Source organism: Desmodus rotundus, chromosome 13, assembly GCF_022682495.2.
Source record: "Desmodus rotundus isolate HL8 chromosome 13, HLdesRot8A.1, whole genome shotgun sequence".
NCBI classification, from domain to species: domain Eukaryota; kingdom Metazoa; phylum Chordata; class Mammalia; order Chiroptera; family Phyllostomidae; genus Desmodus; species Desmodus rotundus.
This window is the reverse complement of record NC_071399.1, coordinates 31867450-31882270: the sequence shown is the minus strand read 5'-3', so window position 1 is coordinate 31882270 and position 14821 is coordinate 31867450. Positions and strand designations below refer to the sequence as shown.

Sequence of the window (14821 nt, the reverse complement as noted above, 5' to 3'; positions counted from 1 at the left end):
AATCAAACTGGTGACCCTTTGGTTGGCAGGCCAGCACTCAATCCACTGAGCCACACAAGCCAGGGATATTTCTCTTTATTTTTTTATTTGCCTGCTCAACTCTTTTGCTTCCTACAAGTCTTGGCTCTCTTAAGAAGATTACTATGGAGACAAAAATTGCTATTAGATCCACTTTCAAGAGCTTATTAGAGAATTTTGTGCTAAAATCATTGGATGGGTCATTTCATAGTCAGCATAATGATAAAATTACCTGTAATAGCAGGGTAGATTACCCCCAGTACTTCCTGGATAACAGGGAAAGAAAAAGTTGAATTGTTACAAAAACATTATCTTATGAGGGATAGTTAAGGAAAGAAAAAGTAGGGTTCGGATTGACTTGATGTGCTAATGTAGTTTCAGTTTGGCACAGGCATGTGCCCTCACTGCAGCAGGTGGAGATTCAGAGACCAAACATTACATAGATATTGTCAAATGTGATCAGGTAGTAAGAATTAGTATCACATGTACAGTATATTAGTTACACTATAGGCTTTACTCATATTCAATTCTTTCACAAAAGTCTTTTTTTTTTCCGTGATACTATATCACTTTTAGCAGCAACTATTTTGGCCAGAAAAATCATAGAGAATGAAAATTATATAACTTTAAGATACTTTGGGTAGTGTGTGTTTTATACTAAAGCATATGTCCATTGAGAACCTTCCATTTATAAGGTATTCTATCACAAATTGAGAATATAATAAGAGGAAGATTATTCAAGACTACACTCGAGCTGGAAATAGAATGCTTCAAAGAGAAGTAATTATATTGCTTTGAGTGAAAATTCAAAGTGGAAGAAGAGTTTCAAATATGAACAGTTTGAATGAATATAAGATGAAACTGAGTTTTATTCCAGAAGCTGAGAAGCATTTCTGCATTCTGTTTGAAAGGCTCTTTTTGCCCTAGGAGTGGATCTGACCTCACTGTACCAGATGAAGCTTCAGAGACCCATGAGTATGTTAACGGATGTCAAACACTTCCTATCATGTGGAGGAAATGTTAATGAGAAAAATGATGAGGGAGTAACACTGGTAAGTTAATATACTTGACCCAGAAATATTGCTTAATGGAGAATTTTAACTTTATTTCTAAAACATAGAAATTGAAATAATTAACTTTTATTTTTTAATATATTTTATTCATTATGCTATTACAGTTGTCCCATTTTTTCCTCCCCTTTATTCCCCTCCACCCTGTACCCACCCTCCCACCATCATTCCCCCACCTTAGTTCGTGTCCATTGGTTATACACATAAGTTCTATGGCTTCTCCATTTCCCATACTGTTCCTAACCTCCCCCTGTCTATTTTTTACCTGCCAATTATGTTTCTTATTCCCTGTACTTTTTCTCCTACTCTCCTCCCTACCCCTCCCTACTGGTAACCCACTAATTGATCTCTATTTCTGTGATTCTGTTTCTGTTCTAGTTGTTTGCTTAGTTCATTTTTATTTTTTTAGGATCAGTTATTGATAGTCGAGAGTTTGTTGTCATTGTATTGTTCATTTTTTAAATCTTATTCTTTTTCTTAGATAAGTCCCTTTAACGTTTCATATAATAAGGGCTTGGTGATGATGAAGTCCTTTAACTTGACCTTATCTGGGAATCACTTTATCTGCCCTTCCATTCTAAATGATAGCTTTGCTGCATAGAGTAATCTTGGATGCAGGTCCTTGCCTTTCATGACTTGGTGTACTTCTTCCCAGCCCCTTCTTGCCTGCAAGGTTTGTTTTGCAAAATCAACTAATTACCTTATGGGAACTCCTTTGTAGGTAACTGTGTCCTTTTCTCTTGCTGCTTTTCAGATTCTCTTCTTGTCTTTGATCTTGGGTAATGTGATTATGATGTGTCTTTGTGTGTGTTTCCTTGGGTCCAACTTGTTTGGGACTCTCTGAGCTTCCTGGACTTTTTAGACATCTATTTCCTTTGCCAGATTAGGGAACTTCTCCATCATTATGTTTTCAAATAAGTTTTCAATTTGTTGCTCTTCCTCTTCTCCTTCTGGCACCCCTATGATTCAGATGTTGGAACATTTAAAGTTGTCCCAGAGGTTCCTAAGCCTCTCCTCATTTTTTTGAATTTTTATTTGTTCATTCCGTTTTGGTTGAATGTTTATTTCTTCCTCCTGCTCCAAACCATTGACTTGCGACCTGGTTTCCTTCCCTTCACTTTTGGTTCCCTGTATATTTAGCTTTATTTCACTTTTCATAGCCTTCACTTTTTCCTCTATTTTGTGACTATACTCCACCATTTCTGTGAGCATCCTGATTACCAGTGTTTTGAACTCTGCAACTGATAGTTTGTTTATCTTTTCATTGCTTAGTTGTATTTATGTTCTGGAGCTTTGATCTGTTCTTTCATTTGGGCCATATTTTTTTTTGTCTCAGCACACCTGTTACATAGTATGGGGTGGAGTCTTAGGCATTTGCCAGGGTGGGGCAACCTATGTCACTGTGTTGTGGTGCTTTATGTTGGGGAGGGGTCCAAGAGGGAACAATGCTGCTTGCTCTGCTTTCTGCCAGTTTTCAGTCACTTCTGTGGCTACCCACAAGCAAATTGGGCCCTTTTGGTGCTGATTCCAAGATGGGTGGGTTTGTGTGTGTTTTAGGACCCTGTGGGTCTCTCCAAGGAACTCTCCTGTGAGGCTGAGAGTTTCTTCTGCAGTTGCAACTCCCACAGGTTTTTTCAGTCAGATGTTTTGAGGCTTTATTTCCCCGCACTGGAACCCTGGGTTCCATTGTCTGTCTGGCTCCCCAGTTGTTCCTCCCAGTTTATCTGCACGCAAATGTGGGTGGGATAGGCAATCCACCAGTCTCCAGCTATCCCAGTCACCCAGCTGCCACCTTGCCGCAAGTCCTCTTCACCCCAGCCGCCCCTCTCTGCCCCTCCTACTGGTCTGGATGAATTCCTTGGTTATTGGACATCCATACAGTTCAATTTTCTGGCAGTTCTGGTTATTTTTTTATTTTGAACTTGTTGTTGTCCTTCTTTTGGTTGTGGGAGGAGGCAAAGTGTATCTACCTATGCCTCCATCTTGGCTGGAAGTCTCTGATATAATTAACTTTTAAATAATGTCATTTTGATCATAAAAGTAATATATATTCATTGTAGAAATTTTAGAAATCATATAAATATACAGAGAAAATAGCAAATCACTTATGCCACCACCCAGAGAATACCAATGTTTAAATGTTGTTATGTTTTCTTTCAGTCTTCCTTGCTATGCATGTTTTCCCTACAAATTTAGAAGACTTTTTTGCATTTCTTTGTCAATGTGATTTTAGAGATGGAACTTATAGGAGAATGTTTTTATTTTAATTTTAAGGAAAACAAATGACAGATTAGTCTGGTGAATGAATTTCTAAATCCAAGGAAACTCCTGTTACTACTTTTTTTATTGGTACATAACTGTAGTAAGTTACAAACAGAACAATCTTGGATTAATGTTTATATTTGGCCCTATTGACCCATAAAATTTGCCTGGACTGGGCATGCAAGGGTTAAAATTAACCATAATGGAAATACATGTATTAAGGCCCCAAAAATAAAAGTAAACTAGGGCAGCAGAAAAGAGTATGAATCTCTGAAACATGGGCTGTACAGAAGGGGTTGGATCCAGAGATGAAGTTTCAACTATGGAAAAAATATGGTATTAGGTTGAACATAGTAGGTTTCAGGCTGAGCAGTAGTAAGTGCAATGTACCTGAGGCAGAGCCAGGTGCAGTCTGATTGAGACACAGCGAGGTAAGTTTGGCTTAGCAGAATAAAGGAGAGGAGAGAGGTAACCAGTGTAGATCACGCATGTTTTGGGCCTATGCGAGGACAGTGGCAGTTACTCTGAGTGGGATGGGAACACATTGGTGAGTTCTGAGGAGAGGCAGGACATGATTTTACTTCAGTTCTAAAAAGATCAGTAACTCTGGCTGCTGTTTTAAGGATGGACTGTATAAAAAGAAAGGGTGAAGCTGAGAACTCAATCAGGAGGCTTTTCCAGTAATTTAGAAAAACAATGGTGTGCAGCCAAAGATGGTAGATGTTGAGGTGGTAAGAAGTGGCTAATTTAATTCTAAAATAAAGGAAGATCCATTGGAATTTTCTGATGGAAATGTGGTATGAGAGAAAGAAAACACTTCAAAATGACTCTAAGTATTTTTGCTTGAACAATTGGAGTAATGGAGTTGGCATCAAATGAGATAGAGAAAGCTTAGAGCAGGAAAGATCACAGTCCGTTCCAGAAATATGAAGTTAGAAAGTGCCTCTTAGCCATTTTCATGGAGATGTTCAGTTTGTGCTTGGATATTGCAGTCTGAAATTCAGGAAATGTCTAGACTGAAGAAACAATTTTGGGAACGTTAGCCTATATGTGATCCTGAAAACCCCTGACCCTGGATGAAATCATGAATTTGATATCGAAGGAAAGATGATTTGGGCCTACACCTTGGAGCTTAACAAAAAAGAGGAACATCTAGAAATGAGATGAAGGAATAACTCCAAAAGTAGGAGGAGAACCAAGAGAATGAGATTTCCTGGGGGCCAAGTGAAGAAAGTATGACGATGAGGAGGATATGAGAGACTATTAAATACTGCTGAAAATGGTCAAGTAAATGGAGATGGCAAATTGGCTATTGGGTTTTATAATGGAGGTCATTGGTCTTCTCTTCTAGGATAGTTTCAGTGTAGTAGTGGGGTAAAAATCCAGTTTTGATTGGGCTATTTGATTAATAGTTCATTTACACATGTATTACACTAATGCTTAACATATAGTAGAAATCCAATTGAGCCTTTTTTTCTTTGTTTAGCAGAAGATATTACAACTTAAATTGTTTTTTTAAATCACTGTTATAACACTAATGTACATGCTTTAGTCACTGTTGAACAAAAGGAAAACTATTGAAATAATCAATTGGGGTAATAGATTGCTCTGATTTTAAACCATCTTCAATTTTGACATTCCTTGTGACTTTATTGAATAGAGGGTTATAAATGTTGCTAATAATTGTTCTGTAATCACAGTCCTGTGGTGCTCATCTTTGAGCTTTTTACAAGGAGAGTAGCAATGGATGGAAAGCTAGAAAGTTGTCCCTTGGAGAGCAGAGTATTTAGCAAGTGACAGTTTAGTTTGATTTTTAGGTCTAAATCGGTTAGTCTGTTATATTAATGACTGAATCCTTGGAGTTGCCTTTCTGTAAGGCACGTGTATGTTGTACATTCCTGTCAACTGTTGGTGATAACAAAGGATACTTTTGTTCTTAGACCAATTTCTATACTCAGAGTTGGAATGTCAGTTGTGGTTCAAAATTAGGCATAATTTCTCACATGGTTTAATTGTTGTGCAAAAGAGATGAAATTATTGACAAAAGGTTCAGTGGGAATACATTTCTAGTAAGATGGTTTTTCTGGTGTGTTTTCCTCCTTTTTTAGAATACACAATGAAATAACCAAATATATTATAGTTCCTTTAAAAGATCTCTAAATTTACATTAATATTCTTCTGAGAAGAAAACAGAAGCCTTAAAAAAGGATAAAATGCAAAATCAGCCATAATATACAGCATATGAAAATTAGTTCCTGAGTTTGAGTGTATATATGCTCTTGGAATATACTATTGCATTAATTAGCATATGTGTCACAAAGATGCTGGTTCTTTACTGTTTTATCACAGAATTTGATCTATCACATCTGGCCTTGAGACATATGGGTTTTTGGAAAATAATTATTCATGAGATGTGAGTATCAAGCAACCTTTTCTTTGTCTCTTTGTTACTTTGGGAGAGCTGGTTTATCCCTTTCTTCTGGATGAAGACATAGCCAGTGCCATGAGTTTTCTGGTCATCTATAGGGAATACGGATTTTATGGTTACTTTATGTCATAAAACAGCCTCAATTTAGAGATTAGAATATCTGGGCCCATGTAATAAGGAAAACTCCCAACTCACATTAAGTCCAGGTTCATTGATCTTTTTAAAGCTATACCCCCTTTAACCATATTGTATAGGCTGTGAATTCTTTGTCAATATAATGTTTTTATGTAACAAAAAGTGGTGCATAGAATTTCAGAGAAAGCCAGTTATGTTTACATATAGTAGTAATCATACTGAAATTAAGTTTGTGATATGTAATGTTTGTGCTTTATTAATTCATACACTACATAATGATTCTAATAATTACCATGATTTTACAGTAGAGTTCAACATGGGTGATATTTTGAGATATCTGCTATGAAAGTAATGTGATATGACAATATAATTTCTTCCGATAATAATATCATGGCTGTGCTGCCTGTATTTATCGTTGAAAAATTTGCTAAAAGTTTAGGAGTTTAAAAAAAGCTTTGGTCTGATGAAGTAAAAATTGGATTGTTATATGGGATGATAAATAAAGTGGACTCATGGCCTTGTTCTCTGGCTTCACCTAGGCCTGTTGCACTGCCTGTGTGAGGGGGAGGCAGTGTTAGAGTGTCAGAAAGAATCCTGGCTGGGTGGACTTCAGACTTCTCACTAGAATCTCAGACTCAACGACACTTTGCTTTGTATATAACAAAGCAAGGGAAGATTGGTGTAAAACTTAAGCTCTTAATGTTTAATGTCTTAAATTAGGTGAATTTATTTGTTGCTATAATGTACTTGAAAGTACAAGAAATAAACATATAAGTACCACTATAGATTGAAGAGTATTATTAACTCCAAAGGTAGACAAGCAAATGATTTTGCTGAATTTTATCTCTCTCTCTCTCTCTCTCTATATATATATATACACACACACACACATATGTGTGTGTATATATGTATATAGTATGTTTTCCATTAGCATTTATCCCCCTTATCCTCCCTTCCTCACAACTGCCACACTGTTGTCAATGTCCATGAGTCTTTTTTCTTTTTTGCTCAAATCCTTCATCCCCTAACCTCCCCCACCCACCCCAGCCCCTGAGAGATGTCAGCCTGTTCTCTATTTATGAGTCTGTCTCTATTTTGCATGTTTGTTCAGTTTGTTCATTAGATTCCACATATGTCTGAAATTATGTGGTATTTCTCTTTCTCTGACTGGCTTAGTTCACTCAGTATGATGTTCTCCGGCTCTATCCATGCTGTAGCAAAGGGTAAAATTTTCTTCTTTTTTACAAACAAGTAGTATTCCATTGTGTTAATGTCCCGTAATTGTTTTATCCACTAATCTACTGATGGACACTCAGGCTGCTTCCATATCTTGGCAATTGTAAGTAACACTGCAATGAACACAGGGGTGCTTATGTTCTTTTGAATTAGCATTTTGGATTTATTTGGATTAATTCCCAGAAGTGGGATTGCTGGATCAAACAGCAAATCCATTTTAATTTTTTGAAGTATCTGCATACTGCTTTCCACAGTGGCTACACTAATCTGCATTCTCACAACAGTGCAAAAGGATTCTCCTTTCTCCACATCCTCGCCAGCACTTGTTTGTTGATTTATTGATGATTGCCATTCTGACCAGTGTGAGGTGATATCTCATTGTGGTTTTAATTTGCATTTTTCTGAAGAATAACTTCAAAATGAATTAAAGACTTAAATGTTAGACCTGAAACCATGAAAATCCTAGAAGAAAACACAGGCATTAAAATCTTGGGCATTGCTCATAGCAATATTTTATCATATATATCTCCCCAGGCAAGGGAAACAAAAGAAAAAATAAACAAATGAGACTACATCAAACTAAAAAGTTTTTGTACAGCAAAGGAAACCATCATCCAAATAAAAAGACTGCTGCCTTAGAAGCAGGAGTTACTGCATCTGTCAAATTTGAGTGATTCTCTAAACCCTGATCTCATCATTGTAGTTCCTGAGGCCTCATTTCTGAACTTCAGGTTGAATTAAGAAGCTAAATTGGGAGAATGTTAAAATGATAGCTACACAATCATTCTAAAGCTTGGCAGGATTAATTCATCATTTTTGGTGTTCTTGTCCCTTTTATGTGTATTTAAGCATTGCAGTGATCACATTTTCTGTTCTCATTTGTATCTTTGAATCCCTTTCCTATAACACCAAATACAGTGTTAGAATTTTAGAGCTAGTCAGTACATGTTTGACTTTTGGGTAAGTAGTGGTAAATACTGAATTATTATATTTTATATTTAAAATTATTCATATTATAGTAGAGGGGACATTAGAGAGGGAAATAGGAATTACATGAAAAAGTGCACATTGTCAGAGTCAGAAGGAAAATAATATATAATTAACCTGTAGGACTTTTTTAAAGAATGATGACATCCACTTGTCCCAAATAAATAAAATTATGTGTCTGTTCCTTTTATTAAGGTCTCTGTGTTTTAGGTTCAATACTTTATTAAATACCTCTCTTTAAATCACAGAGTAAACTGTATTGATATTGCTGCTTTTTAAAGATAAATAAGAAAATACCTCTTTGTTGCAGTTACATATGGCATGTGCCAGTGGCTACAAGGAGGTGGTGTCTCTACTCCTGGAACACGGCGGGGACCTCAATGTGGTGGATAATCAGTACTGGACCCCACTTCACTTGGCAGCAAAGTATGGCCAGGTAAATAATTTCCTGAATTATCTTTTAATTGTTTTATAATTAGTGCATCATTTTATATTATTTTTATTTTATTTCAAATCATATACTAATCACTATGTTATTCGACTTTTAATGGCATCATCTTACTAAACGTAGTTTTATGATTGAAAGAAAACTTTCTTTTAGAAGGATACATATTATCATACATTCCTTGGGACTCTGCATATTGTGTATTATGGTCAACATCATTGGAGAAATAATCAAAACATAAATATTCTTTATAAAATGGACTTAATGCAAAATTTTGAATATTATATAGTCCTTACAAGCTTACTATTTCATGAGTGTAATAATTCTGTTTGTTTTCTACAGTTAGTAGATGTAAAGTAAAATTACATTTTATATTTTATTTTTCTCTATAAATTGTATTTCACTTCAATGAATGAAGGATGGGTAGCAGAGTTCTTTCTCTGAATTGATTTTTGGAAGTAGCTAATACATCTTGAGTTACTATTGTACAAATTAATTTTTACTAGGTACCATTATATCATGAAGAATGAGCAAATTCTAACTTTTAAATGATTTACATAGGTGAATGTGATAGCGGTATTGATGATAATTTATTAATTTTAAAATCAATTTCTAAAAATATGTATATTTTATTAGAGAAAGTCTTAGTAGTAATGGTATGGAAAATAACTCAGTTTTACACATACATGGAGATTTAAGCTAAACTTGTTGTTTTCCAAACATTAGTTTGGGTAGCAAGTACACTCCTTGAATTTTGTAAGTTAGAACTAACTGGAATGCAAAATATCTATCATGAAATTTAACTAGTGCAATTGTTGAAATTATTGAAAGCATTTGCCTTTCAAGCATTTTAGAAAAAGTTTTTTGCTTGGGAAGATCTTCAATTTAATAAAAACATTGTTTACTTTTACAACACTTTCTGTAGAAAAAGATTTAGTCATGTAGTAAATATTTTAACAGACTATTAACAAACCTCAAACTGTGCTTTAGCAAGCGTGTGTCTAAGTGAATGGATGGGTTTAGGGGTTGAGGCTGCAGGTAGGTGAAGTCATTGGCCTCAGGGGATCAGGGTTCCTAGAGCCCCATAGATTACTTGAGTATTGGGGGATTAATACCTCAGTACTCCTCAGTACTCTGTTTCTAGCACAACAGCCTCTTGGAATATATGAGTGAGAGGTTTTGTAATTAATTAAAAACAGAGAAGTAAACATATAAGACAGCACTGTTTTTTAGAACACAAACTATTGACCTATGCTGAAGAAATGGTAATCAGTATGTTACCCAAATGTGCCCACTACAGTCAGGATTGCTTCTGGAAGGGGCTAAATCTGGAAGTGAGGGATAGTTTGGTAAAATATGGCAGAACACTACCTCACCTTCAATGATTCAAGGCTTTCATTTTACCCAGCATTTCACGTTTGATTGGAATTTTAGATTTTGAATCAATACCATTAAAAAAAAATTAACCACTTTTATGTGGCAATAAACTCTGGGGGACTAGGACTAGATTTTAAAAGTTTTTTTAAAACATATTTTAGACTAAACATGTCACTATTTCTCTTATTAGAAATTTAACAGTTTTTATCACACCCCAGTGTGTGGTTTTTGTTTTATTTGGCTGCAGGTCCAGTGAAGTATTTGGTATAAATTGGCATAGTTTCCTATTTTTAAGTTCTATGATGTCCATTTGGTCCTTTCTTATAACGTCTATGTTTTGGAAGAGACTTTTTGTTTTGTTGTTTCAAGAGAATTTCTAATTGCTTAGTGAGGCATTCTCATGGTGCTGCTCTAAAATCATCATCGAATAATTCCAGCAGGATTCATCTTGCTATTGATGTCAGTTAATCATTTTTTCTCATTCAAGATGTAGTCTTCTGATCTTAATAGGATAAGTGATTTTTATCTTGCACATTTTGGTTATTATGTTAAGAGAATCTTAGTTTTATATAAATCTTTTCTTTTAGCCAGCAGTCAGCTTGTTTAGGTTTAGCATCCAGCTTCTGGTCTACCTGCGTGGGCTATTGTTTCCAATGACAGTTTCATTTCCAGACCCTTTGAGGTGCTCTTTTGGAATGCTTGGCTTGTCTTCTGCCCTGGAGGCTCCCACTGGTCCCTCAGGTGAAATGGGTTTCCCCATGGCAGGCTACCCCTTGTCTCTCTTGTTGGGTAGGGGAATCTCCATATGGTCAAAAAGACTTTCAGGGCTTCAGGTCAGTAGGGGCATGCTCCTTCTTCCAAGTGACCCCTCCCAGCCTCTCTCATCTCTTGTGGTGGAGGGGAATATTAAGCTCAGTGGAAGGAAATTGCCTGTTTTAGCTCTTAATATTAGTGGAATCATGGTGTTGGATTCACCTGATATTGTCAGAGGGACATGTGTGTATGGAGGAGGGATGCATCTATCTGGGGCCCTTTTTGTTGCTAGGTTGGGAGTGGGGAATGCTGGATCTGGAGATGCCTTCTTTTACTGGGTGTGAGGACATAGGTTTCCCTGCCTCTCTGTGATCACTCTCTTCTTGGGGTCCTTAGCCAGTCCTACTTTTCAGAGTTCATTCTTAGTTGTGTGTTATTTCCTGGGCTTATTGGTGTAATTGGCAGAGAGGAGCAGGAGGAAATCATTCTAAATAAATGGGTGTGTTTTAAAACAACTGTTTTTCTTTTGAAAACTACTTATTACTGAAATCCTTGTAAAATTTGATCAAGTGTGATGAAAACAAATTATTTTCAACCTGAAACCCACCTGTGGAGGCAGAGTAGAAATTAATATGCATTTAAAAATTGTTCTATTATTGCTATTTTTCATTCTGCATGTTGGGCATGCCAATATGTGACCATTTTTTCCTGACTCACATTTACGAGGATCATCTAGATATTTCCATTCTACATCCTAGATGCTATACCATTAAGGAAGAAAGAAGTAATGGTCATCAGAAATTTTATCCCTCAGGTAATCAGATGAAGCTACTGATGATTTTCCCAGAAAACCAGAGACACGACCAGGTATATCTACAATTTCAGAGGCCTAGGGTCCTCCATGAAAATAAGGCATAGTCCTTTTAGGGGGTTAATAAGAAACCCTACTCTGTAAAAGTAGAAACTTTTATCTAAAAGATACATTTTTAATATAGGAAATGTTAAAAGACAAAATCACAGTCAAACAAAATGTGTGTCTTGGAGACATGTTTTAAATAACCATGACAAAAGATTAAGGAATATATTAAACTAATAAAACAAGTTAGCTACATAATAAAAATACTTTCAATTAGTTTTAGTGATAAAAGTAGATTTTTAAATGTCATTTTACACTATTACTTTTAACAATAAAAATAATTTAATGGTTAACATATATGAGGCCAAATGTGATATATCAGCCATGCCACAGAGTGATATAAGAAACATATGCTCACTTCAATTGCTACTTCCTTATGAAAGCTTCCTGAAACTTCCTGTCACACAAAAGTCACAAGGTAGCAGAATCGGTGATTAGTAAGGCAGAGAGAATATGTGGATATTAATACTCTTACCCTATTTACCTGTCACATTCCGAAAACTTCCCAAACTTTTTTCTTCTCAATTACAGTTTACATTCAATATTATTTTGTATTAGTTTCAGGTGTACAGCATAGTGGTTAGACAATAATATACTTTATAAGTGCTCCCCCTGATATTTCCAATACCCAGTTGGCACTGTACATAGTTATTACAACATTATTTCCTGTATTTCCTATGCTGTGCTTTATGTTCCCATGACTATTTCATAATTACCAATTTCTTTCACCAAGTCATTCCATCCCTGTCCCTTCTGGCAACTCTCAGTCTGTTCTCATTATCTATAAGTCTGTTTCTGTTTTGTTTGGTCATTTATATTATTCTTTAGATTTTGCATATATGTGAAGTCATATGGTATTTGTCTTTCTCTGACTAATTTAATTAAACATATCATCCAGGTACATCTATGCCGTTGCAAATGGTGAGATTTTGCCAAACTTTGGGTTTTCTAAATTTGCATTTTCAGCCTAGAGAAATATAGCCATGAAACATAGTCATGAACTTAACAAGGGAAATATGATTCAAAAGGTGTATTGGCTTTGCAAGATGCAGAGTAATTAAGATTAATGTTTTTAGTACTACATCTCTAGTGTGCCAGCTACATTTCCAACACTCATCATTTATTAATGTTAAGTGAATTAAGAAATTTTCCAGTTGCTTTATTTTTTTTCAAACCCAGGTGCAAAATATTTGACCCCAAATTTTAGAAACCATTATCTCTCTCTCTCTTTTTAGATTCCCAGTCATTTTGATTTCCCAGACGCTGTCGCCACACAAATACACCTATATTTTATTCTGCCCAATAAAATGATTAAGCCAGCTTTGTCTTGAGAACTTCCTTGGCCTCCTCACTGGCTCTGAGTACCAGCTACCACTCACTAGCTGTGTGAACCTAATAAGCTTTGATACTTCTTCCATAAAGCCTAGCCCCAGGGTCTTCAAATAATGAGAATCATCAACACATCTGTTCAGAGGGGAATTTTTACATAGCTCAAAAGATTGTTGAGAATAACAAAGACAAATGCATCACTGAAGCATCAAAGAGCATGTGTCCTAGCCAATCGATCCAGTTGCTAGATTTGTACAGACAGATGTCCAACATCATGTTTTCCAGATATGGCCATTTATAGTGTTCAAATGAGACAGATTTTAATCACCTTTATCCTCTGTTTCTCTAGAAAATGACTAACCATTAGTTCAGTGTTTTCTATATATTTATTTTAGTACGAAGGATAGGATATGAAGCCTATATATGTGTTTTCCATTTTGCTCCATTAAACCTACTGGAATTGGATCTCTATCAGAATTTAAGCTTTAGAACAGCAGAGATATTATTTGTGTGGCTCACTGTGCCATTCCTGTGTCCAGCAGAGTGACTGAAGGAATTGAATGGGCAAATCAATCAACCAGGAACTAGAAGCAAAGTTCTAATGCTGAGAGGTAGAGTGAAGATTTCCTGTTAAAATATATGACACTGGAACTAGAATATTCTTCCTCAATTCAAGCTAGAAAAATAACTAAAAGATTTATGTTAATAGAAGACTTTGAGTAAATCATATCTTTATTATTTTGTCAAGAATATGCCATATGATATCTAGAATTTGTTTACTCATAAAATGCTACTTGATATTCATTTTGGAAATGATAGTTTAAAAACAGGTTTTATTGGGGTATCAATATATATATATATATGCAAGGGAGATTTATAAATCTCTAAAGACATTTACTATAAATAAATGCATCTCAGTTCATAAAAACTAGATAAATGCTAACATTTTAGGAAGACTAATGGTATTTTTAGAGACATTCACAGCAATTTCACTTTCTTATAAATATTTTACAAATATAAATACCTTTATGGAGAAAGTAGTTTAAAATTTATAACATTATTTACAGTATTTATTACTGACATTTATACTAGGAAGACATATATATTTTAAAACTTCCTTTTATAAATACATTTACTTTGCCATTGAGAAAAAAAGAAATGCCTGTTCTCTAAAACTGAGAACTAAATAAGTTATGTGAGCAATAGTTCTTTCATTAGTTGTACATAAGATAAAATTTGATTCTAGCCTTGTACATATTTTAGTGTTTATAATAGCATTGGTAATACTACAACCAAAAAGAATAAAATAGTTGTACAGATGCTGAAATGTTAATATCCTTCTCTTCAAAAGTATTTTGTATCAAATAACTTGTATATCTTGATGTTCAAACAAGTCATTTGTATTCTCAAATACATTTTGTACATAAGAAATGAAATATATTAAAGTTGGGTTTTTTTTCAGATATTTCTTCTTTGCTTTGGAAGCCAATAAAAACATTGTCTGGTTTTCCTCCTACCCCTCTGAGCATCCCATATTGATAAACTCAGTGCTCTATCCTAGGTTCTCTCTCTTCTTAATATCTACATGTCTTTAGGAGTCTCCTCTCCTACAGCGTCAAATACTATGCATGCTCGTGACTCCCAAAGCCTTTCTTCCTCTCATTTCTCTCCCAAGTCCCAGACCCAAGAGGACCACTGCCAGAGGGTAATCTGTATCCACCTGCCTTCAAACTCACCTTGTGTACAAAGAGAATTATCACCTTTTTCCCATGCCCAGTCTGTTGTTTTATCATTTCCTGGGCATTATTCTTTTCCTACCTCTCCTCTCCTCACCCATATCTAATAAGCCACTGAGCCCCGAAACT

General features: G+C 35.3%; 1 protein-coding gene across 1 annotated transcript in view; it reads left to right on the top strand.

Moving 5' to 3' along the window:
- MYO16 (myosin XVI) overlaps positions 1-14821 on the top strand; it is a 518514-nt gene that overhangs the window by 145928 nt on the left and 357765 nt on the right. The window contains exons 6-7 of the mRNA XM_053916793.1: positions 946-1070; positions 8447-8572. Coding sequence (XP_053772768.1) covers positions 946-1070; positions 8447-8572 — 251 coding nt within the window. The remainder of the gene's footprint in view (positions 1-945; positions 1071-8446; positions 8573-14821) is intronic.